General features: G+C 40.8%; 1 protein-coding gene across 1 annotated transcript; it reads right to left on the minus strand.

Moving 5' to 3' along the window:
- Window positions 1-129: 129 nt before the first annotated feature.
- On the minus strand, window positions 130-23,291 carry LOC135108522 (E3 ubiquitin-protein ligase RNF180-like). The gene is made up of 10 exons (XM_064019626.1): window positions 23,277-23,291; window positions 15,810-15,869; window positions 15,591-15,694; window positions 13,351-13,463; window positions 12,064-12,195; window positions 9,670-9,880; window positions 7,522-7,697; window positions 6,661-6,871; window positions 2,463-2,574; window positions 130-2,010 (listed from the first exon to the last, which is right to left on the minus strand). The coding sequence occupies exons 2-10, from the start codon at window positions 15,821-15,823 to the stop codon at window positions 1,854-1,856; spliced, it is 1,230 nt and encodes a 409-aa protein (XP_063875696.1). The 5' UTR covers window positions 15,824-15,869; window positions 23,277-23,291; the 3' UTR covers window positions 130-1,853.
- Window positions 23,292-23,645: the final 354 nt, after the last annotated feature.

A 23,645-nucleotide genomic window follows, 5' to 3' on the forward strand; every position in this document is an offset into this window, starting at 1 on the left:
ACACACACACCAAATATATTCCTTGCACACACACACTGTCATGAAGACAGGCACTTTGCAGGTATATTCCCATCACGTGTAAAGGATCACAATCCTGGAGACCAGGGAGGACTGCAAGGAAACAATAACTCCAAATAGTACCTTTATTTACAAAAAAGTGAATATATTTACAATCAAGGTGAATATATGGCCACTCCCACATGGGCCCATCCCACACAAAAGTCACAATCTCTCAGGAGGTGAACCCAAATACCACAGCATCACTACTACTCCCCAACAGCAGTCAGTCACTGCAGGAAGCATTAGCTCCTTGATTCTGGCAACCAACATGCTACTTGAAAGATAATTTTTATGGACAGTGCTGACATGCAAAGCTGGTAATACAATGCATATTCTGTCTTCTTGGGCTCTTCATGTTTTGTGTGGACAAAGTTATCCTCTCATTATAGTACAAACCATCTGTCATGTGCAATTCAAACTTAATACCTGTCCTGATACTTTTTCCTGTTATACTACAACATATCTTTAGCCATAGCTGGGTGTCTTACAGGCACTTCTTTAGTGATGTCCCCATTCATAATGGGGCTGTTATGGCAGAAGCATAGAAAAGTATACTGAAGCTGTAGAGGAAAGTGAAGATAATTCAGAATCTCTATACAATAATAATAACAGTTTAAGCAGAAATATAAGTGAAAGATCAACAAAGGCAATGTGTTTCTAGACAAGTACATGCTTCTAATTAAGAGGGGAGGTTTAACCAATCACAAGAGGACAACAGCCTACATTTGGTAGGATGTGACATGTCCTTACTGAATACATGGAACAGGATTGGCAAAAGTTTTACTGTTGCCAACTTCACATGTTTCTAATTTTGTCCTTTCAGTTTTGTTGCACCTATAGACTAAACATCTTTGACTTGTGCTGATACTTGGGAATGTTGTAAAAAATATAGGTATATGTGATGAAGAAAATATGTTAATACTGTATGTGCTAAGAGGGTGTTAGGCTTACATAGAGCTGCAGTGTCTCTTGGCTTTCATGGATTAGCAGGCAAGTATTTGACAGTAACAACACATGCTTTGCTGCCAATATTTATCAGTGACCCATACTGCTGTATATAAAAAAGTTATTGCCATCCTCTCACTGCTGGTGTAATGAGACTGAAAGCCAATCACATCATTATAGACAAAAAACATACAAATGGACAAATTATAACCCACAATTCTTTTTGACAAATTTGCTTTTGGGGCTATCATTCTCAGTGGGGTTTTTCATTTTAGCTGTCTTATTGTTGCCCTTGATCAGAATCCCTCTTACTTTAAGAATAATAAAATGAAATAAATAAAAAAATATATAGATAAATAGATAAATAAATAAACCTGTCAGTGACCCAACCTACAGTATACAGAAAGTTACCACCATTGTTGTAATGACAGAGAAAGCTATCACAAAAACATACAAATGGACAAACTGTAACCTCAAGATGTGAGGGACAGTGTGGAGTTACAGCAGGCAAATCTGTTAAGGTAAAATGACATGACACATAAGACTTAACTCCCAAGTCATTGCCAGTCACAATGTGTCAGTCAAAGCATTACTAATTACATGCTGTATTACATAAATAAACAATCTCCCAGTTGCATAAGATAATACATTTTTATATATATACAATAAAGTTGGACTCTTTTAAATAGAAAATCTTCTGTATTTGGTTTAATCTGGTTTGTGGCAGCTTATGATGAGCCACACAGTCAACATAGCTGCATACTCATAATCTGTCTATTTATCTAGCAGTCACTCTATCTATCTTTACTTATCTGTCTATCTATCTTTATAAAGTAAAGGCAATCCACTCAGGACATTCTGTGCTCTGACTGAGTCTTGACTTCCTTTCCAAGATAAAGCACAATGCCGACACCAAGAATATTCAATGACATCATCGCTATGACAGCACGCCAGCCACCAGCCCACTCCACCCAGCTTCCACCAGTGTTGTATGCATTCCTCAATCTGTAACCAGAGAAATTATAATACAAAATCACTCACACAATAGAAATCATACTACTATTAGTACAATCACTTAAAACTAATTCTCAGTTTATTTTTTCTGAATAATGAGGACAAATTATGCTCAAACTTTTCAAAGTCCAATTTAGGAAGCTTTAAAGTCCCAAGTGATAAAATGGGCAGGTCATAGCTGGCTGTCTGCCTTCCTCATGGCAGCTGCATAATGAGGGGGCTGTACTTTCTCAACAGTGGTTTTAGATACAGTATTTAAGCAAACTATTTAATATATTTTAATCTAGTTTTGTTGATAAAACAAAGATCTCATAAAACTGAATGAAACCTGGTTTTAACTCATGAAATAGTAATGTGAAAAGTTTTTGTCACATTTCTGTATGTTACAAGTACAAATGAATAAGAAAGGAAGGAACAGTTTTCTATAATGAAGTAAATTATACCTGAAATTTCTAATCCATGGTAATGGCAGGTGTTGACTGTTGTGCTGAAGTTCAAAGTTGCGCCTCTTCTGATAAAGGTCAAGGAACCTTTCTCGAACATCAAGCGCCAATTCTGTAAAATATTTCACTTGAATCACTTAATAATGAGGCTGTGTGTGTGTGTGTGTGTGTGTGTGTGTGTGTGTGTGTGTGTGTGTGTGTGTGTGTGTGTGTGTGTGTGTGTGTGTGTGTGTGTGTGTGTGTGTGTGTGTGTGTGTGTGTGTGTATTTACAAAACTCATGATGCCTTGCTCCTAATAAACTATAGTTTACTGCACAATTACGTACAATCCTAATACAAATTTATAAATTTCTTAGGATCATTAGACTCAAGAGTCAAATATTTCCAGTAGTAACTAAAAAAACTGTTTCCTGATACTATATTTTTGCCTTTCATCTTCCACATTAAAACATTTTATCATAAAATCTTAAAAGCAGGCCTGAGGAAGAAGAGGCAGCAGACACCTGCCAAAATGATAATTACTCCCAATGAGATCTAAGGCACTTGACCAGTTTTATACTGGATTACAGGGTGGTGTGTACTTTCCAGTTACCCAGCTGTGACCTCACTGAACATTTATCTTTGTGTCTTGTAACATATAGGAGCAGTCACAGCCTGCCCTCTAAAGACAATTCTCTTCCTTCACACAATGTTACATTCACCTAATTACATGCACACCCTTCACTCATAATTCAAAATTTGTTATGGCAACTCTTACATCAACTTCAGAGACCCGGTCTGGGGAGAGGACCACAAGTATCACAAGGTCAGACTGCTCTTCTTTTGGTATCAACCCTAAAGGTGTGGCCATACTGCATGCAATTTGGTGGCAGGGTAGAGGGTAGTGGGACACTTAGTGGGTAGAGGCAAGAGATGCTGTGTCCACATTGGAAGAGGGAAAATCAGCCAGGAAGTCAGTCATTGTTTAGGTACTGGTCACATCCACTCAGTGCAATCCATGTCACTGCCAAAACTCTCAAGAAAATTGCTTCTAAGACTGTCTCTGAAATAAGATTACCTGGATGTCCACAGATCTTGCTGGATTCACAATTTTAACAAGCAACGAGAAAGACATGGTGAATTCAACAATGTATACTGTCAAGCTTGCATGTATGACCTACAGCCATTTCTGCCAGCCTATAAAATAGCCTAATCCTTCCATAATACTCATATCTGAACTACTGTAAGTGTAGATCATCTAGTGTCCTGCAAATCACTGAGCAATTTTAACAGACATAGCATGGAGGGTAACACATAAGCTTGGAGGGAACCCACTACCCACGTCTGGTATGGCCACTTGTATTAGATAACATGTGTTTGTTCTTGCCTCTGACCTACCAGGCATCCTGCTACCCTCTAACCTCCAAACAAATCGCATGCAGTGTGGACACACCCTAAGCCTCTTAACATTCCGTCAACTTTTTTCTTCATTAACTTCTGCAACATTCATGATCTTAGATCTAATTTTCAAGCTGTAGAACACCACCTCTCCTCAACTAAACCTCAACTTCTTTTCCTCACCAAAACACAGATGTCTGAGGCAACTAACTCTGTTCCCTTTGACTTTTTCTAACTCATTTTCATTACAAAGCTGGATATTGCATCTACATGCTCTCTTATTTTTTTTTTGCAGGCTGTGGAATATTATAGTATCTTATAACAAGACAATTGATGTTAAAAAGCATGTAATTTACCGATAAGCATTACACGACAACATTATTGTGGTGATTAAAAGTACTCCTGTAAAATGCTATGTGGCATCATCGAAGTGTGGGACGAGGGAGGGAGCGAGTCTGAGTGACCTTGAAAACAGCTGAGTGATGATGCTATGTAGCATTTTAAAGGAGTACTTTCAATCACCGCAATAATGTTGTCGTATAATGCTTATCGGTAAATTACATGCTTTTTAATACCATTTGTTTTGTTATAAGATACTGTAATATTCCACAGCCTGCAAAAAATAAGAATAAACCATTTGTAATTTGACCAAGTGGCACCTCCAAGGCTGCAACAATACACCTCATAGCTACATGCATAGCACATCAGTGAGTCCTATACATTTTCAACTCCTCTGACAAATAAACAAAGCCTTAAAATGCATAAGTGTATAGAACATTTTCTACTTAGAATTACACATTCTTTCACCTCTTTCAGTGTTTGCAGAAACTCGCATTACATCTTGTATTTCTGCCCAGAATCATGCCAAGTCTGTTCTCCAGCTACCCAAAAACTCCTTTATCAATAGAAAGTGTCAAAATCTTTCTAGATCTAACTCCCCTCATGACTTCTGGCATCTCCAATAACTTTGTTTCTTCATCTTCCCCTCCTTTATTTCAACCTGATGACACCACTGCCATCTCATCCATCTCTAAAGTTGAACTCTTCACTCAAACCTTTGCTAAAAGTCTACTTTGGATGGTTCGGGGCTTGTTCCTCCTTCTCCTGCATCTTCCAGCTACTTCATGCTACCCATTAAGATAATTCATAGTGATGTTTTCCATGCCATTATTGACCTAAACCCTCAGAAGATTTATGAACCTAATGGGGTCCCTCCTAATATTCTCCAAAACTGTGTCTCCATGCTTGCACCTTGCCTAATCAAACTCTTCCAACTCTGTCTATCAATATCTACTTTTCCTTCTTGCTGGAAGTTTACCTTTATTCACTGTTCCTAAACAGGGTGACTGTTCTAATCCCTCAAACTACCACCCGACTGATTTAATTTCCTGCCTATCTAAAGTTTTTGAATCTATCCTCAACAGGAAGATTCTTAAATATCTATCAGTTCACAACCTTATATCTGATCCCCAGTATGGCTTCCATCGAGACTGCTCTACAGGTGATCTTCTGGCTTTCCTTACTAAGTCATGGTCATCCTCTTTTAGGGATTTTGGTGAAACTTTCACTGTTGCCTTAGACATATTGATTGAATCTGGCACAAAACTTTGATTTCCAAACTACTTTCCTACAGCTTCTATCCTTCTCTTTGTAACTTCATCTTAAGTTTCTTTTCTAACCATTCTATTGTTGTTGTGGTAGACAGTCACTGTTCTTCTCCTAAGTGGTATTCCTCAGGGTTCTGTCCTGTTACCCACTCTCTTCCTATTATTCATCAATGATCTTCTAAATTAAACTCTTTGTCCTGTCCACTCTTACGCTGATGATACTACTCTTCACTTTTCCCCATCTTTTCATAGATGTCCAACCCTTCAGGAAGTAAACAGTTCATGCAAGGAAGCCACAAGACACCTAACTTCGGATCTCTCTAAAATTTCTAATTGGGCCAGAGCAAACCTAGTATTGTTCAATGCCTCAAAAACTCAATATCAACCTGACACAACCTTCTAGATAACCATCCCATCTTCTTCCAGGACACTCAACTGTCCCACTCTTATACAGTGAATATCCTCAGTCTATCCTTTACCTATCATCTAAACTGAAAACTTCACACCTTATCTCTAGCTAAAACAGATTCCATGAAGTTAGGCATTCTGTGTTGTTTCTGCCAGTTTTTTTCATCTCCACCCCTGCCCCCATCTCTGAGTTGCTAACTCTGTACAGGGGCCTTATCCATCCTTGTATGGAGTACACTTCACATGTATGAGGGTTCCACTCATACTGCTCTAACTGAATGTCTTCAACCTCTCTCTCATCACTGCAATGTAGCATTTCTTGCTATCTTCTAGTGCTATTTGCACTAACTGCTCTTCTGATCTTGCTAACTGCATGCCTCCCCTCTTCCTGTGGCCTTGCTGCACGAGACTTTCTACTTTCTCTCACCCGTATTCTCTCCATCTCTCTAAAGCAAGAGTTAACCAGTATTCTCAATCATTCATTCCCTTTTCTAGTAAATTCTGAAACTCCCTGCCTGCATCCTATGACTTGAACTCTTTCAAGAGGAAGGTTTCAAGACACATCCTCAAATTTTTAATGATCATTTCTGACTATATTTGGGGACTAGCACCTCAGTGGACTTTTTTCCTCTAATTTTGTTACCCTTGGCTGGTGCCCCTCCTACATAAAAAAAAAATTTAATTTGCCATTTACAGAAAAAGCTCAATCTGAAAGACAAAACATCCACCAGGGCAAAAAAATTACTATGCAGTTAAGTGATAAGTAAGAAAACCTACACACAATAAGATACATACATCTCACTTACCAGGACAAGGCATGCACTGTCCAATAATCTGGCGACAAAGTGGACAGTGAGTGTTTGTGGGGTTGGGTCGGGCCATGCGACGCAAGCATGGCTCACAGAAGATGTGGCCGCAGGGTTTGGTCACTAAAGGACTGTATAATATGTCAAGGCACACTGGGCACACCAAGTTGTCTGGGACATCTCTTTCATCCTTCTCAGAGCTGGAACCATCCTTTCAAGATATAAATAAATAAACAAATAAATAAATAAATAAATAAAATAAAATGTTTGTGTTAGTAAGAGTAGCACAGAAGACATGAGATGTTCTTTCTGTAAGAGAACCTAAAATCCTAAAGAACTTGCCAACAAATCTCACCTTGTACCTTAGTTTGAACTTCTATCAAATGACTAGAATGACAAAAACAAATGCAGTGCAATATTCTTTACAACCAAATATCATATATAGCTCTGAAGCAAATGTAAGACAAGGAATGTATGAAAAAAAGACTGAAAAGTCAATTAAAGAGGAGAAAAATTTTGATAAAAAAAAGTCTGAGTACTTTTAAGAAAACTCTTCTAAACCTATCCCAGCTAAATATAATTTTCTCATTGTTTCCATGATGCTCTGAAAGAAGGCATGACATAAATGAACCCAAAACAATCTTAATGATCTGCTCACAAAATAATATTTCAAAAGGACTTTTGTGTAGATAAGTTAATCTTTACTTAACAAATGGGTGTTCTACTTTTTGTAAAATATGGACTGTTGAAATCTGTCTCATGCAGCAGATTTGATAACCTTCCACTTTACCTCCAGTATAATCAAGTATTACATTACATATAATCTGATGCAAGTTTTATATTAACTATAATATGCCTTACCTCACTTCCAATGAGTTCATCATCTAACACTTCAAAGCAAGACGTCTTTGCTGTCTGTCCTCCACTCAACTCTTCATCTAAAGCATTTGCATCAGTGGTGATCTTTTTTCTGTTTTGCTTCCTGTGCTTCACCTTACTGCTTGACTTTGCATCCATCTTCTTATGAGACCTGGAAGCTAGATGAAAATTATTTACATGAGACATCAGTTAAATGTCTCATTGCAGGAACACACATGCAAAGGAAAGGGTATCCAGTTCCTTTACTCTGTTCCTTTTAGTCACTTTTTATGTTTTTGTGGTTGGCCATATGAACATAAGAACATAAGAAAATAAGGGAAGCTGCAAGAAGGTCTACACATGGCAATCCCTGTATAAAACATACCTACCTATTTTTACTACAATCTCCATACATAAATTTGTATAATCTTCATAAATTTACAGTTAACTGTTATGCAGAAGGACACACAAACATAAGTCAAAGTAAAACTGGCCATGAAGTACCTTAAGCCCTTGTCACACGACACCATTGGTGGTCACCACTTGTTACCACCCATAGTTTGCAATGGAGCCTGTCATACAAGGCCACCAGTGGCATGGAAAGGTAACTGACACCAATGGTGGCAAGCAGCTACTTTTTGTTTGCAGTTACCCAGACCTTTCACGCTGGGGAAGCTGGTGGCATCCACAGTGGCATCATGTGAAATGGACCTTACAATCCAGTCTGTGAAGGCATATCCTTCCTGCCTGTCAAATTCAAATTCAAACACCGGTCATATCCACCTCCCTTATTTATAACAGATTAATCTATCAATGTTTCATAATGGAGAACATAATTCTTGACCCAGACATTATATAACAGCCGAGTCCAACTGCACCACAGGAAATACAGGCCACTCCATAGCAAGTGGCAGCTCACCAGACTCCTACACCATATGAGGAAATAAGGTATAGAGAAGAAGAGGCGATTTAGTTTTCCCATAACCTTAATGCAGATACCCTGTCTTGACTATTCCCTTAATCCCTTTTCACTTGCTACAACACAATATAATCATTAACTACAGGCTAATTACTAAAAAAGACTTCCTCCATCCTTCTCCAATCTGCCAGGTTCTACTCTCTCTACCTCTTGACTGATCTCCTTATGTTGCTTCAGTAATCTCCTATGGTTCAGTGTCTCATTTTTTTTTGTTGTGTCTTATTCGCTCTTCTGTCATCAAATCTTTCCCATCCCATGTTTTTTATTTTATTATCTCTGATACTTTTCATATCTATGTTGATCTTTTCCCCTCTCCTAATAAAGATAGTTTTATTATTTTTTTTTCTTTTTACTTTTACATGATAAGACAGATAGCCAAAGGCTTCATAAAAGTAGAAAATATTTAAATAATCATAACTGTGTGATAGTAGTTGGTTTCTTCCAGAGATAGTGATTGGTATCCTCTACCATAACTTATACTGTCTTTTGTATTCTTTCTCCATCTATATTCTATACAACAGTAAAGATGGGTTAGGGTCATGCTCACCCTTGTCTGTTTTTCCTATTCTCCAAGATAAAGGGGATTTACATATAAGATATTATCCACCTAAACCCTTGCCTTTGTGGATTTATATCACAGCATTAAATCCAATGGGAAAGTTACATCAGTTGAGTTCCTTTTTCTGCTTTGTTGCAAAGGAGGTTCCACATTCAAACACAAGTCAGACAGTACCATCTGTCACCAAGCCATCCATTTACATGCAAAGCATCTGTCAATTCCTTTATTTGCAACCTCCTTACTCTAAGCCACATCACATGTCTTCCTTGGTCTGCCCAGCACTACCCTATCAATCATCCTTAAATTTTGTTATTCTTCTTTCCTTCTACATGGTCATTAGAAGAAACTGAGAACATTGATAGAGTAATGAAAACACACACACACACACACACACACACACACACACACACACACACACACACACACACACACACACACACACACACACTCTCAAATATGCACATACACAAATCCATAAATGAAAAACTAATATTAAAAACTCCCAGGTTGCTACATAAAGTTAACTCTTCATCCGCTAGATGTGATGGGCTAGTCTATATGGGAAAGAATGAACTACCTGAGGTTCAACAAAAATTTTATTGTGTATCCTCACAGCTGTCTTGTGGAGAGATGTCAGCAGGGTGAGGGAGATCAGTGAAGCTTCTGGGAACACCAAGGGCAGCACCTTCTTTTACACCACTCGCTTCTAATGGAGAAACCTGTACGGACTCATCCAGAGGCAATGCGGAGGCACACAGTATGACAGACTGGTTGGGGAATGACACGGGATGTGGGAGTGGTTCATTGACTTTCATCCAATCAACCTGTTTAAGAAAAATGTCTGAGTCCCTTTTATTTGATTTTATTGTGTGATTTTTATATGCAGCAAGCACTTTCTAATTTGGACTGATTAAGGGGTAAGTGTTACCTGAGTCATGGCTAAAAATTTCAGAAGTTAAAAAAGGTAGTATTTTATAAGATGTTTATTTTATTTTATTTTATTTCATTTTATTTTTATGTAGGAGGGATATTGGCCAAGGGCAACAAAATCTAGTAAAAAAAAAAAAGCTCACTGAGATGCCAATCCCCTAACAGGTCCAAGGCAATAGTAAAAAAAATTGAAGGGTAAGTGTCTTGAAACCTCCCTCTTAAAGGAGTTCAAGTCATGGGAAGGTAGAAATACAGATGCAGGCAGGGAGTTCCAGAGTTACCACAGAAAGGGATGAATGATTGAGAATACTAGGTTAACAACTGCATTAGAAAGGTGGACAGAATAAGGGTGAGAGAAAGAAGAAAGTCTTGTGCAGCGAGGCCCTGGGAGGAGGGGAGGCATGCAGTCAGCAAGATCAGAAGAGCAGTTAGCATGAAAATAGCAGAAGATAGCAAGAGATGCAACATTGCAGCTATGAGAAAGAGGCTGAAGACAGTCTGTCAGAAGAGAGGAGTTGTGTCTAGATGAAAAGCTTTTGGTTCCACCCCTTCTAAAAGAGTGGTATGAGTGGAATCCCCCCCAGACATGTGAAGCATATTCCATACATAGGCAGATAAAGCCCTTGTACAGAGTTAGCAGCTGGGGGCTGAGAAAAACCGGCAGAGACATCTCAGAATGCCTAACTTCATAGAAGCTGTTTTAGGTAGAGATGAAATGTGAAGTTTCCAGTTTAGATTGTAAGAAAAGGACAGACCAAAGATGTTCAGTGTAGAAGATGGGGGCAATTGAGTGTCATTGAAGAAGTGGGGATAGTTGTCAGGAAGGTCATGTCAAGTTGATAAATGGAGGAATTGAGTTTTTGAGGCATTGAACGAAACCAAGTTTGCTCTGCCCCAATCAGAAATTTTAGAGAGATCAAAAGTCAGGCATTCTGTGGCTTCCCTGCATGAACTGTTTACTTCCTGAAAGGCTGGACATCTATGAAAAGACATGGAAAAGTGCAGGATGGTATCATCAGCGTAGGAGTGGATAGGACAAGAAGTTTAGTTAGAAGATCATTGATGAATAATAGGAAGAGAGTGGGTGACAGGACAGAACTCTGAGGAGCACCACTGTTAATACATTTAGGAGAAGAACAGTGACCGTCTACCACAGCAGCAATGGAACAGTCAGAAAGAAAACTTGAGATGAAGTTCCAGAGAGAAGGATAGAAGCTGTAAGAGGGAAGTTTGGAAAATCAAAGCTTTGTGCCAGATTCTATAAAAAGCTTTTGGTATGTCTAAGGCAACAGCAAAAGTTTCACCAAAATCTCTAAAAGAGGATGAGAAATGTGTGAACTTTTTTTTATTTATTTTCTATGTAAGAGGTGCTCTAGAGTAGGGCAGAAAAAAAAGAAAGAAAGAAAGAAAGAAAGAAAGAGGTGCTCTAGAGTAGGGCAGTAAGAAGAAAGAAAGAAAGAAAGAAAGAAAGAAAGAAAGAATAAAAAAACACTGAAGGTGACAGTCAGCAAAGAGTATAGTTCAAAAAGAATTATACAAGATTTGCAAAGTGTTTTAAAATTTTTTACTGCTTAATTCTTATAAATATCAAATGCTAACTTTGGACTAATTAAGGGATAGTGTTGTCCAAGTCATGACTAAAAGTTTTAAACAGGCTGAAAAAGTGGCAAGTTTTATTAAGAAAGACTGCATTAGGAACACCACAAATGTATACCAAATGCATGCAAATCTAAAAATAAACTGAAAAAATAATAATGAGATAGCATGAAGGAAAAATAATTAATAATGAAGAAAATCGTAACTGAAGCTAAATTATTATAAATGTAACAATGTAAATATTTTACATAAACCTGTGAATGTTGTGCAGCAAAAGATATGTAGAAAATAAATCTTAATTATTTGATGGGATAAGAACAGAACACATCAGAATAGGGAACATATATGAAGACCTGCAGCACTTCAATGATAACTGTTTCCATTTATTTTACTTTCAATTTGATATATGTAGTAAAGATTAATTATCTTTATTTTTTTCTAAGACATGATCTACCACTAGAATCTTCACTGTATTACACACCTTTGATTTCAGGATGTGTACTTGAGGAAGAACATGAGAGCCACAGGCACACTGGCTCCCTGAGACAAAGTTGAAGGAGCCAAGTCGTGCTTCACAGGCTGGGCAATATATCTTTCCCTTGGTCCATGAGCTCTGTGGAGTCACTTGAAATGAAGGTGGAATCACCACACTAATGACTAAATCAACATAAGACTAATGTAGAATGACTAAAACACAAATGTGCCTCCTGTAGTTGCCTTGATGACAGATGATCACTGTTATAATAATAGCACAAGTACACAGGAGTCCAAGACACAATCCTGAAACTCATCAGACTTCAATACTACAGACATCTACCATTCATATGAGTATTAATTTTCCTGTTTCATTTTTAAATATAACTTTATCAAGCTTAAACCTGTTACTTTTAGTCCTATCCTGAAAACTAATCCCAAAATTTTTTTGCTTACAACACCTTTATTATAACTCTTAAGCCAATTAAACATCTACTTTACATTTCTCTAAGAAATGTAAATGTAGGAGTTTTAACTCCTTAAGAACTGGATGCAGCTACAGCTGCTTTACCAGGTGATTTTTACCATAAATTTAGCTTTTTGTCAATATTTGTAGTTCAGTCCTGTGAGCTAGTTAGGCTAATCTCTCAGCCTCTGCCCCACTCTCACCATGTCCAAACAGTGTGAGAGTGATTCTGATGAGTCCTATTCCCGGCCTGCTCCTTCTTACCCTCACACCTCAATACCACAAGTATTACCCAGTCATACTCGACCACTTGATGCATGTCTTGGTGAGAGTGCAATAGGGTGAGAATTTGATAAACTGTTTAGCAGGAGTGAAAAGAGCTCAGGGCACTAGCCATATCCAGTCAGGGGAAGCAGACACATGGCAGGGAAGTGACTCCCTCCCTTCAAAAGTCTCTTCTCTTCACCTTGCTGTCTCTCCATAACCACTGCACATAGAGACTTCTGGATGGCATCATTAGAAAGAGGAAGACTTGATGTTGAGTACATTGCAGGTTAAGTCTAAGGTGTGTATGAATACAGGTTATTTTTGACATGTAGCACTGGAGGGCCAGTCCTAGCGGCACGAAAATCACCACCACTGCCGGTCCTTTAGAGGTTAATCTCCTCTCATAAGGGTTATTGTGAACCTCATATATTTCTATTAATTTTCCTCTGTGCTAATTCTAACAGTCCTGTATCCCTCCTATAACATGGAGACCTTATAACTACACTGCATAGTCCAGATAAAGAGATACTATAGAAAATACATTATGCACACAGTTCTTACCTCCTCTATGGCTTGCAATACAAAGTCAGGGAAAGACTCTTCTGATAAATAGAGGCAGCTATGTTCCCTTAATGATAGGCAGGTGCATTCTGAGTCACTGGTTTCATCCTCAACTGAAATAAACATGTATATTACTCAATAACTAAAGATTGTGGGTGATAATAATAAAAACATAAAAAATCTTCTTGGGTGACAAGATTTTCTTTGGGTGATGGGAAGGAAAAGAATGCAGACAAAAAAAGATAATGAAACTCAGGGAGGTATCACATGAGGAGAGAGGATAGTGGCAGTGAAGGTGAGGAGGAATTAAGAGCAGCTAAGCAGTCTCCCTAGGATATAACTTCTGGCTCGAGTTACCTGCATACATTTTTTTTCTATTTCACACTCTGCATTAATGCCTATTATTATGAAACTTGAATTAAGTTCAATAAGTTATATATACTTTTTCTTTTTTTAAAGCAAGAGGAACACTGGCCAAGGGCAACGAAAATACAATAAAAAAAGAAATGCCCACTGAGATGCTGATCCCCAAACAGGGTCTGAAATGGTAGTAAAAAATTGAGGGACAAGTGTCTTGAAGCCTCCCTCTTGAAAGAATCTAAGTCATAGGAAGATGGAAATAAAGAAGCAGGCAAGGAGTTCCAGAGTTTACCAGAGAAAGGAATGAATGTTTGAGAACACTTGCATTAGAGAGGTAGACAAAACAGGGGTGAGAGAAAGATGAAAGTCTTGTGAAGCAAGACCACAGGAGAAGGGGAGGCAGACAGCAAAATCAGAAGAGCAGTTAGCATTAAAATAGCAGCAGAAGATAGCAAGAGATGCAACCTTGTGGCAATGAAAAAGCTGAAGACAGTGAGTTAGAGGAAAGGAGTTGATGAAACAAAAAAGCTTTTGATTCCACCCTGTCTAAAAGAGCAGTATGAGTGGAACTCCCCAGACATGTGAAGCATACTCCATACATAGACAGATAAGGGCCTTGTACAGAGTTAGCAGCTGGGGTGGGGTGAGAAAAACTGGCAGAGACATCTCAGAAAACCTAACTTCATAGAAGCTGTTTTAGCTAGAGATGAGATGTGAAGTTTCCAGTTTAGATCTTAAGAAAAGGACAGACCGAGGATGTTCATTGTAGAAGAGGGGGACAGTTGAGTATCAATGAAGAAGCGGGGATAGTTGTCTAGAAGGTTGTGTCGAGTTGACAGATGGAGGAATTGAGTTTTGAGGCATTGAACAATACTAAGTTTCCTCTGCCCCAATCAGAAATCTTAGAGAGATCAGAAGTCAGGCATTCTGTGGCTTCCCTGCATGAACTGTTTACTTCCAGAAGCAAAAAATGAGAAGAGGTTAAATCTAACTCTTTTATGTATTATAGTTTTCCCTTCACATTTATGTATTTGTATCTAGTGAACTGACATCTAATGACTGTTTTTCAGTACCTGTGTAATGACCCAAATACAAATGCCTCCACAATCCTCCTCAAGTAGTGAGTAACATGTTAGGCTTTCATGCTTGGAACCTGGGTTTGTTTCTCAACACAGCACCTTTCTCCTCAAGTTTAAATTAATTTGAGCTTCCAGATCAATTCCTCAGTATTTCAATGTATTGAATGTGTTGTGGTCATGCCCTAGTTTGAGGTGATACAAGTACAAATGCTCTGGTTTGAATTAACACATCTACTATGTGTTAAATTTGAGATCTTACTGTACATAACATCAAACAATGAGTACAGTAAAATCCCTCTTATTCGGCATCAATGGGACCACCGACATGCCGGATACTTGAATAGAAGTGAAATTATGTCCACAATCACCACCCTACACTCACGCATCTTACCATAACAAAAATCAGCTGATCTGATCAGCTGCTTACTCGTAAGTGTAAGCACAACACGCTTCCTCTTTTCTACAACTTTAGGCATGATGAAGGCATCAGGCGATAAACAGTGCACACGCGGGACTGAGTCACTGAGTAAACACAGTGCAGTGGGCCGCGGGTGGCGCGAAGCAGTGCGCTCTGGTGGCGAGGGGACAAAGTATGCCTCGCGCGGGAATTTTAATCAATTTTATGAGTACACATTGATTTTTTATTGATTTTAAGGCTCGGGGAAAAATGTGCCGGATACTTGAAGCTGCCGGATACTCAAATGCCGGATGAGAGGGATTTTACTGTACTAACAACATGCATAGCAAATTTAAGAGTTCAAGTACAAGAGGTAATACAGCCAGCAGGAACTGAGGGTTAACCTGTGTGATGGTACTCCTCCCCATGAGCATCAAGCACACACAGCTTGGTCTTGGACAGCAGAACACTGCGGCACTTTCTGCATCTTATCCTTTCATTCTCCATGCTTCTGCCACAAAAAGGAAAGAAATAATGAAAAATGCATCCATCACATGCTATTTCTTAATGTGTCAATCAATTAATCAATACCCAAATATAGCTACTAGAGTGGGTAATGTTACCTTTGGAGACACATGCCCTTTTCTCCTTTTCCTTTTTCTGATCCACAACAAACTCGAGGGCTGATGGGAATCCGAGGTTTTCAAGTAGGGGAAGCAAAAATCTGTGAAATCTTGCTTCCTAACATAATCTAACCTAACTTACAATCATAATAGCATTAATGATTATAACTCTTTTATCAAGCACTATTAATTCATTGTTTAAGAATATCACAAACCAGCTGATAACACCACACCTCCAAAATTAATATTTTATCATAATGAAAAATTGGCATTCGTGGAGAATGTGGGTCCTGCCTGGCTGGGTACCGTGGCCTGCCAGGAAAAGTGGCCAGCCACGCATTTCTGCTGCAGTGTTGCGACACTGGGCAAGTGAGGCAGCTTGGCAGTATGGTGGGATGTTATGATGAACAGCTAATGTATACACATGGGAACAATAAATGCCAATTTTTTTTCCACACTGCTGCCCTCAGACACCATTCTTTCCTAGTCTAGGTGAGTGAAGTAACCTTGTTGTTGTTTAGGGCTCCCTGTATCTGGTAAACACATGAGCCTAGGTGCAGCTTACAGATGTAATTGCATGTCTGGAGGGAGAAGCGAGTTAGATGCTATATCCAAGATAGTTGACTGCTTGCTTTAAAACAAGAGGCAGTCACATACAGGATGCTGGGATGAGGGGGGATAAAAAACCCACACCATCCAGCAGAATGGAGAGTGACTGATCCCGAATACTCAATGCAAACAGATGAGAATGGAGTATGGTACGTGATCTAAGGAAGCGTGAACAGAAAAGAAGGAAATGTTCCACTGTTGCAGTATGGCCAGGCACCAAGAGCAAGAAAGTGTCTGTTAGGTGCAGGCACTATTTATGGCCCTGGAGACCACAGTGGCTAATACACAGGTGGAAGAGGGCCACATCCACATGACATTGCCTGAAACGCACCCACAGGAAGGGGGAGGCATCTGAGCATATCATTTGCAAGATTGCCTGCAGTGCTGTGGTAAGGCTGCTGTCTCACTTCCTGCAGAACACCCTATGCATGGTAGACTTAGCCTCACACATTTCAACCATAAAGGTAGGAAGAACTGCAAGTCTTGTGGTGTGGTGAATGACTTAATTTCCCACATTACCAACATGAAATGGAACCTGTTGAATGGTCACAGTACATCCTCAGGAGATGAGATGTTGGAGGAAAGCATGGATTGGAACATGAGGAACATGTAGGTGCAGGAGGTGCAGCTCCCATCAGATGTAAGATTGGATCAGGAGTCACTGTAAATGATGACTGAGCCTGGCACTGGTGAGGTCAGAAGCTGTAAGGCACAGAGAATGGCAAACAGCTCTGCAGCAGTGATAAGAGTGGTGTGAAGAGACATGCCATATCCGGCAGAAATGGAGGCTGGGGAAGTGCACGGCAGATATTGTGATACCAGTGCCAGAAAACCGTGAGCCATCAGTATGGACTGGAGTGAAGGATGAGTGCCACTGATGGTGCATTTGTAGAAAGAGCTGTTGCACTATCTAGGGAAGGTCAACATCTTTGCAAAAGTTAAGATTCAAATCAAGAGAGAGAGAGAGAGAGAGAGAGAGAGAGAGAGAGAGAGAGAGAGAGAGAGAGAGAGAGAGAGAGAGAGAGAGAGAGAGAGAGAGAGAGAGAGAGAGAGAGAGAGAGAGAGAGAGAGAGAGAGAGAGAGAGAGAGAGAGAGAGAGAGAGAGAGAGAGAGAGAGAGAGAGAGAGAGATATGACAGGTCAAGCAAAGGCGAGATTGGGATGATAGGGATGCTGAAACTTGGTGCCGAAGGAACAGGGGAGGATGCATCATGCACAAGGGTCAAAGCTTCTCTAGGCCAGAGAGTGGACTGAGATCCAATAACTGAAGATCAAACACCTGGAGAGGTAAGAGCATGCTCAAGAACAGCAATAATAGGATGGGTAAGAGCACAAGTACATGGGACCAAGGCAGGAGACCAGAATCAGCAAGGAGCTGGGGGACAGTGAGGACACAAAAGCACCTAGGGCAATGTGGAGACCTGTGCTCTGAACAGTGTCAAGCTTTTGGAGTACACTGGGAGAGGCTGATACATAAATGGCAGCACTGTAAAGGAGTTTGCTGAGCATGAAGATCCAGTAGAGGGTAAGAACATTCCTACATGCTCCCCAGCTGATTCCCAACACTCACTTCATGATGTCAACACAGCGGACATGCTGAATGTAGATAGGAGACGTGATGATGGAAGGTAAGGATAGGCCCCTCAAAAATTACTCCAAGTAGGCAATGAAAGGTGGTGTAAGGCAGGGGGGCATTAACTATGTGAATGCCTGGGAGAGATGGAAGCCTTTTCTTGGTGAAGCACATCAGATGGTTCTTTGAGGAGTTAATATTGAGACCCTAGCAAGTGGTCCAACAATGCAGAAGATTCACCATGGTTTGCATGTTATCTTGTGCCTCTTGTAAGGAGTCAACCTGGCACAGCAGTGTGATCTGTGTAGACAAAGATGGGGGAGTCATGTGTGGTGGGCAGATCACTCAGAAGAATGTTAGAGTGTTGGGCTTAAGACTGAACACTGTGGAACTCCTCGAACAAGAGGGTGTGGATTCAATAGATCATTAGCAAATGCCACTGAATATGTGCAGGTAGCAAGACAGAAAGTCCCTAAACCATGCTAAAGGTGTGCTGTGTAGTCCCAAGGCCAGTTTCATGAGGATCCCGCCATGGGAAGTCGTGTCAAAGGCAGCCTGCAGATCAATATAGACTGCAATGAGTACAGAGTGAGTTTTGTAAGTTTGGCGAATGGCATGTTCCACCACCAACAAAACACCTTCTGTGCTTCTCTTTGGACAGAAACCAAACTGGAATGAGGGGAGGAAGGTAATACAGCCAGCAGGAACTGAGGGTGAACCAGGAGTCGATGAATCTTTCCAAGAGTTTCCCTAAGACAAGGCAGGAGGTTGATGGATCTATAGGAGATGGGTAAAATCAGGTATTTGTCCACCTTGGGGATGAGCACAAGGAGAACATGTTTCCAGGTGGAAGTAAAAACACCTGTGCTCCAGACGGCATTAAACATGTTGAGGAGTTCTGAAGTTGCAATGCAAGGAAGATGAGTGAGGAACTCATTAGGAAAGAGATCATGACCTGCAGCCTTACCACTCTTCAGTGGCCTGAATGCAGTGGTGAGTTCTTGGGACATAAAAGGCAGGAAGATGTCCAGGTCTGGTAGTGTCGAGCACTGGGGTTATGAGGGTATGTGGAGGGTGACTGGGTATGGGTCACTACTAGCCAAGTTGTAGTAGTTTGCTAGGAGGTTGGTTCAAATAAGGGGTGTGAGGAGTTCTGAGTTGGGCACAAAGACTAGGAAGATGGACACTATAGATTGGCCAGCCATGCCGTGGATGAATGAGTGGGTGTGCCCCAGGCTGCTGGAAAGAGGGATCAGCAATGATCAGCCCAGGAGGTTCATTTGGCATGGGCCACCACACACTTGCAGACTGCTTCTGGTCAGCAGATTTGATGGTGCGGGCAAGGGCACTGCCTCCAGGTATTCCAGGCTCTCCAATGTTGCCACAGCTTTTCAGCAAGCATTGTTCCACCACAGGACCCTGAGGTGTGGGACAACTATCTCACTGGACTGCTGGAATCCCAACTTCCGTGAGCCACTCAGTCATTTCTGCTGCCATGGACTCTACACAAAGGCTGTAAGTGGGGGAGGACCCAAGGAGCCTTATGCAAAGGATTTCCAGTCATCCTTGGAGCAAATCCAGAGGGGACAGCAGGACATAGCAGGAGGTGGGACACCAGCCATGGAAAGGACAATGGGGAGATGATCACTGTCCATGTAAGGGCCAGTAGATATATCCAGCTCCATGGTGAACCCACTTTCTAGGTACAGATCCAGGATAGAGGGTGTGCCTTAGTGGAGGTCTAACTGAGTGATAAGACCAAGAGTCTGACAGTGCCAAGAAGAGGGCAAGACCAGAATGGTTGAAGAAGCAGCAAGGGAGATCAGGCCGCCAGTAGGAGTCAAATCTGCCAGCACTAAAGCAGGTGAGAGAAGTTGGTTGAAATAGTGGTGAAATTCAGCAGCAAAAATGTCAGCACATGGGTCATAACTCAAGAGGACTGTGATCCACCCTCCAGGGTGGATTGCCTGCTGCATATGGGGAAATATCAAGGACCAGACAGGACCACAGCCCTCAACTTTGTCAAAAGAAGATAGTGAAGATGGGCTGGATGCACAGAGATGTCCATGTGGGAGGACTGTGGACCGGTGAGGCTGAGCGGTGGACAAAGGTGTCAGCAGGGGGGGTTAGCAACCACTTATAAGGATGCATCACCTAGCAGCAGTATTGCCAACAGAGTGTCACCACACCCATTGACATTGCGACCATTGCCCAGGCCTCTCACTCTCCATTGTATTATGCATTTTGCCAGGGAGTAGTCATTTAGTGTCTCAGTTAGAATGACTGGGTTGTGGCTAAGTGCCCTGCCTTCCATGGACCACAGTTCCAGATGGGGTGCCATTGTCCCCATTACCACTAACCATTATAGGTATGGTAGAAGCTTGGCTACTTGCTGCCTTGAAATTGTTGCCCATTTGGCTTTTCAGCAGCAGACCCTCTGTCATCATGGCCATCTCGCCATCCTCCTCCCAACCAGGGTCACTCATGGCATGAAGGGACAGTAAATCCAATGTACAAATATCCACAGAAATTCAGCTGATGTCCTCAACTGACCAGAGCAGCAATCAGAGGGCAGCGCATCACAATAACAACTGCTCTTGGCGTGTGGGTGTCATTACCTGGTTGGGCTCCCTAGGAGGGAACCCTGCAATGGCTAGCATGCCAATCTCAGAAACAAAAACTAAGGCAACAGTTACTTAAAGAGTTTTGACTGGAAAGTGTACCATAAGCCCAAACACAATAAAGGGTAAGATATGATAAGCAACATAACAAAAAAAATCACAGTGTGTCTCCCATGAAGTCACTAAATAACTTTTTAAAACTATTGAGGTTGGTTGCTTCTGCCACCTCAGAGGGAGGCACATTCCAAAGTCTCATCACACATACCGAGAATATCTGTGCCTGGCTTAAAAAGTAGCATGGGGAACAAATATCTTAAATTTGTGGCCTCTTTTGATACTTCTTGCTGGGACCATGATGAATAGATCAGCAGGAATCATAGCAGACATGCCACTGAAAATCTTTCAACTCCTAATTAGGTCAGCACGCAGAAGTCTTCCCTTCACTGAGTAAAGGTTGAAAGGTTTGAGACGTTGACTGTAAGGCCACTTTCACACCAGAGTGGCATGTTGCACATGGCATGCCATGTGGCACACCATTTGAAAATGAACATCCGGAAATATATGGAACCTTTTACACAGAAGTGGCGTGACACATTGCATGTGCCATGTGCGACCTGCATGCCACCCTAGGATTGACCTTGCCCATTTTTTTTTCAGCGTGCAACTTGTCACCTTGGACTGTGTTGTCAAATTTTAATGAAGCTTTCACATTCAAAATTATTATTATTCAAGGTAACGGTAAAATGTTAGATTTTAATAACAAAATAAAACATAAAAGGAAAACCTTTGGATGTATGGCATACATAGAGTAGTACTCAAGTGTCTAAGCAGATTTGTGCAAACACATTTGACAACAATGCCTCATTTGCCCAGTGAATGAGGCTCGAGATGAGAGGGATGTGTGCTCTCGTGCACAACTGGTAGCGCAGTGGTTAGTGCGCCCAATTCACAATTGGGAGGGCCCGGGTTCGAATCCCAGGTCAGGTCAGAAGTCTTTGAGCAGATTTCTTTACAGTGTAGCTCTTGTTCACCTAGTAGTGATTAGTTACCTGGTTAAGTCGGAAGTTGTGACCCACTGCTAATAGGAAAAACAAATTGAAAAGAAAAATACACACAGGGTGGCTTGACTTTCCCAGGCCTAGTCTACTAGGTTGACCAGTGCCATCTGGTAGCCACAGTATCAAATTGTAAGATGCTTCTTTAGGATTAAATGTATACTTAAGAAGTAGTAAGATGTATGTAGTATGTACATTAGTATATAAGTATGTTACACGTGGATTTTCAGTTGTAAAGCTGCAAGATTAATAAACCAAATATTATTATTTCTAATTATCATAACTATGTCTCTTCCAGACAATAAACTCTTCAACATAAAATTTGTAGAAGCTGTGGAGAAATACAAATGTCTATATGACACAACATCACCTCAGTATACCTTGAGGGATGAACAAGACAAGGCATGGAACTGTATAGCAAAGATTTTTTTCTCTACAGGTATGTACCTTGAATTTGTTTCATATTTTCTTTCCGCATTTGGTAAAACTGCTGGAACTTCCCTTCATGCAGCTCTAGTTGCTTTGCAACTACATAAGCACTGTGGGCTTCTACATTCTTTTTAAGATATATATGTATCCAGCACCTCTTCCTTTTTCTTCTGTGGGCGACCACAGCACGAATCAAAGCAACAATAACTTCATCCTTCCATGATGCCATCTTCTGAACTAAGTGAAAGCAGGCTGACAAGCACCACATGCAACCTTGGTCTGAAATCACCATGCCACATATCACTTGCCACTCCCCAACTGCCACTTACTATGTGCAATGTGCTACTCTGGTGTGAAAGCAGCCTAAGGTACATCATGAAAACCTGTAATTGGCCTAGTCCATCGTTGCTGAACAGATTCCAAAAGAGTCAAATCAGTAACATAGCCTGTATTCCAAACTGGAGATGTAAACTCAAAGATGTCTGCTCTTTGTTTAAAAACAAAAGCCAGACTACTATGAACACTCTATAGGGTCTATTTCATCCTTATATTCGACTACTCTTTTAACCAAGTCTTCAGTCATGTTGATGACAGCATGTGGTGTTCCTATCTCTCCTCTTGTAGGCAGCTTTCTGCCCGTGAACTGCACTTGCTCAGAACTCAATGTTTACAAACAAAACCGTGTTGATAAACAACATGGCTGAAGACTTGATTAAAAGATTACCCAAATATAAGGATGAAATAGACCCAATAAAGTGCTCACAGCATTTCAGCTTTTGCTTGTAAACAAAGAGCGGGCAGCTAAGAGCCCGACACTTGCCCCGTCATGATCATCTGACGGGAGGTTCCCTCCTTCATGGGGCAAACTTCCAGCCAGTCTTTTCATTTTGGGAATTATGCAGCCTTGTTTCGGAGTTCCTGACGATTGGCCAGTAGTAATGGAAGTTCTCAGAGTCTTCTGTTTTGATGATATGGTGAAACACAATGCACCAAGACTAGAAGGCAGAGCGTCTGGGAACACGTCGGCTCCCCGCGGTGGCCAAGTTAAAGATAGGTCATGTACGACCTAGTGATCAACACTTTACTCAGGCAGTTCAGCAACCGAAAGGGCGAGCTGCATGTAGGGGTGAGACAAACAAGGAAGCAGCAAACAGGGAAGCGTCACCTCTATCGAGTCTCACCTCAGAGTCCTGTGAGTGTGAAGAAACCCTGCAGCACATGAGAGATGTAAACAATGATGTTGATCTTGATCTTGATGCTACATCTTGATCTTTATCTTGATGGTGCAGGTAGCACAGGATCACTCCTGAGTGATCCTGATGCCTTTGGATCGGCAACTCCTGTAGAAGGTAAAAAAAAAAAAAAAAAAAAAAAAAAAAGAACAGCATCCTCTATCCTAATTGTTCATACATCTGGCACGCCACATTTTCTCCAGAAACTCTTTCACCGCCTCAATCATCCTTTCATTCGCCTCTCTGCACAGTCCCAGGAACAACACCATCCACTCCTTTCCTGTCTTCTCCACTCTTTCATTCCTATCATGCCCTAAC

This window comes from Scylla paramamosain, chromosome 17, assembly GCF_035594125.1.
Source record: "Scylla paramamosain isolate STU-SP2022 chromosome 17, ASM3559412v1, whole genome shotgun sequence".
NCBI classification, from domain to species: Eukaryota; Metazoa; Arthropoda; class Malacostraca; order Decapoda; family Portunidae; genus Scylla; species Scylla paramamosain.

Coding starts and splice junctions, on each gene's coding strand:
- LOC135108522 (XM_064019626.1), bottom strand. Junction 9,881..12,063: donor TACACATCCTGAAATCAAAG/GTGTGTAATACA, acceptor TTTCTTAAACAG/GTTGATTGGATGAAAGTCAA. Junction 2,011..2,462: donor CCATGGATTAGAAATTTCAG/GTATAATTTACT, acceptor CTCTGGTTACAG/ATTGAGGAATGCATACAACA.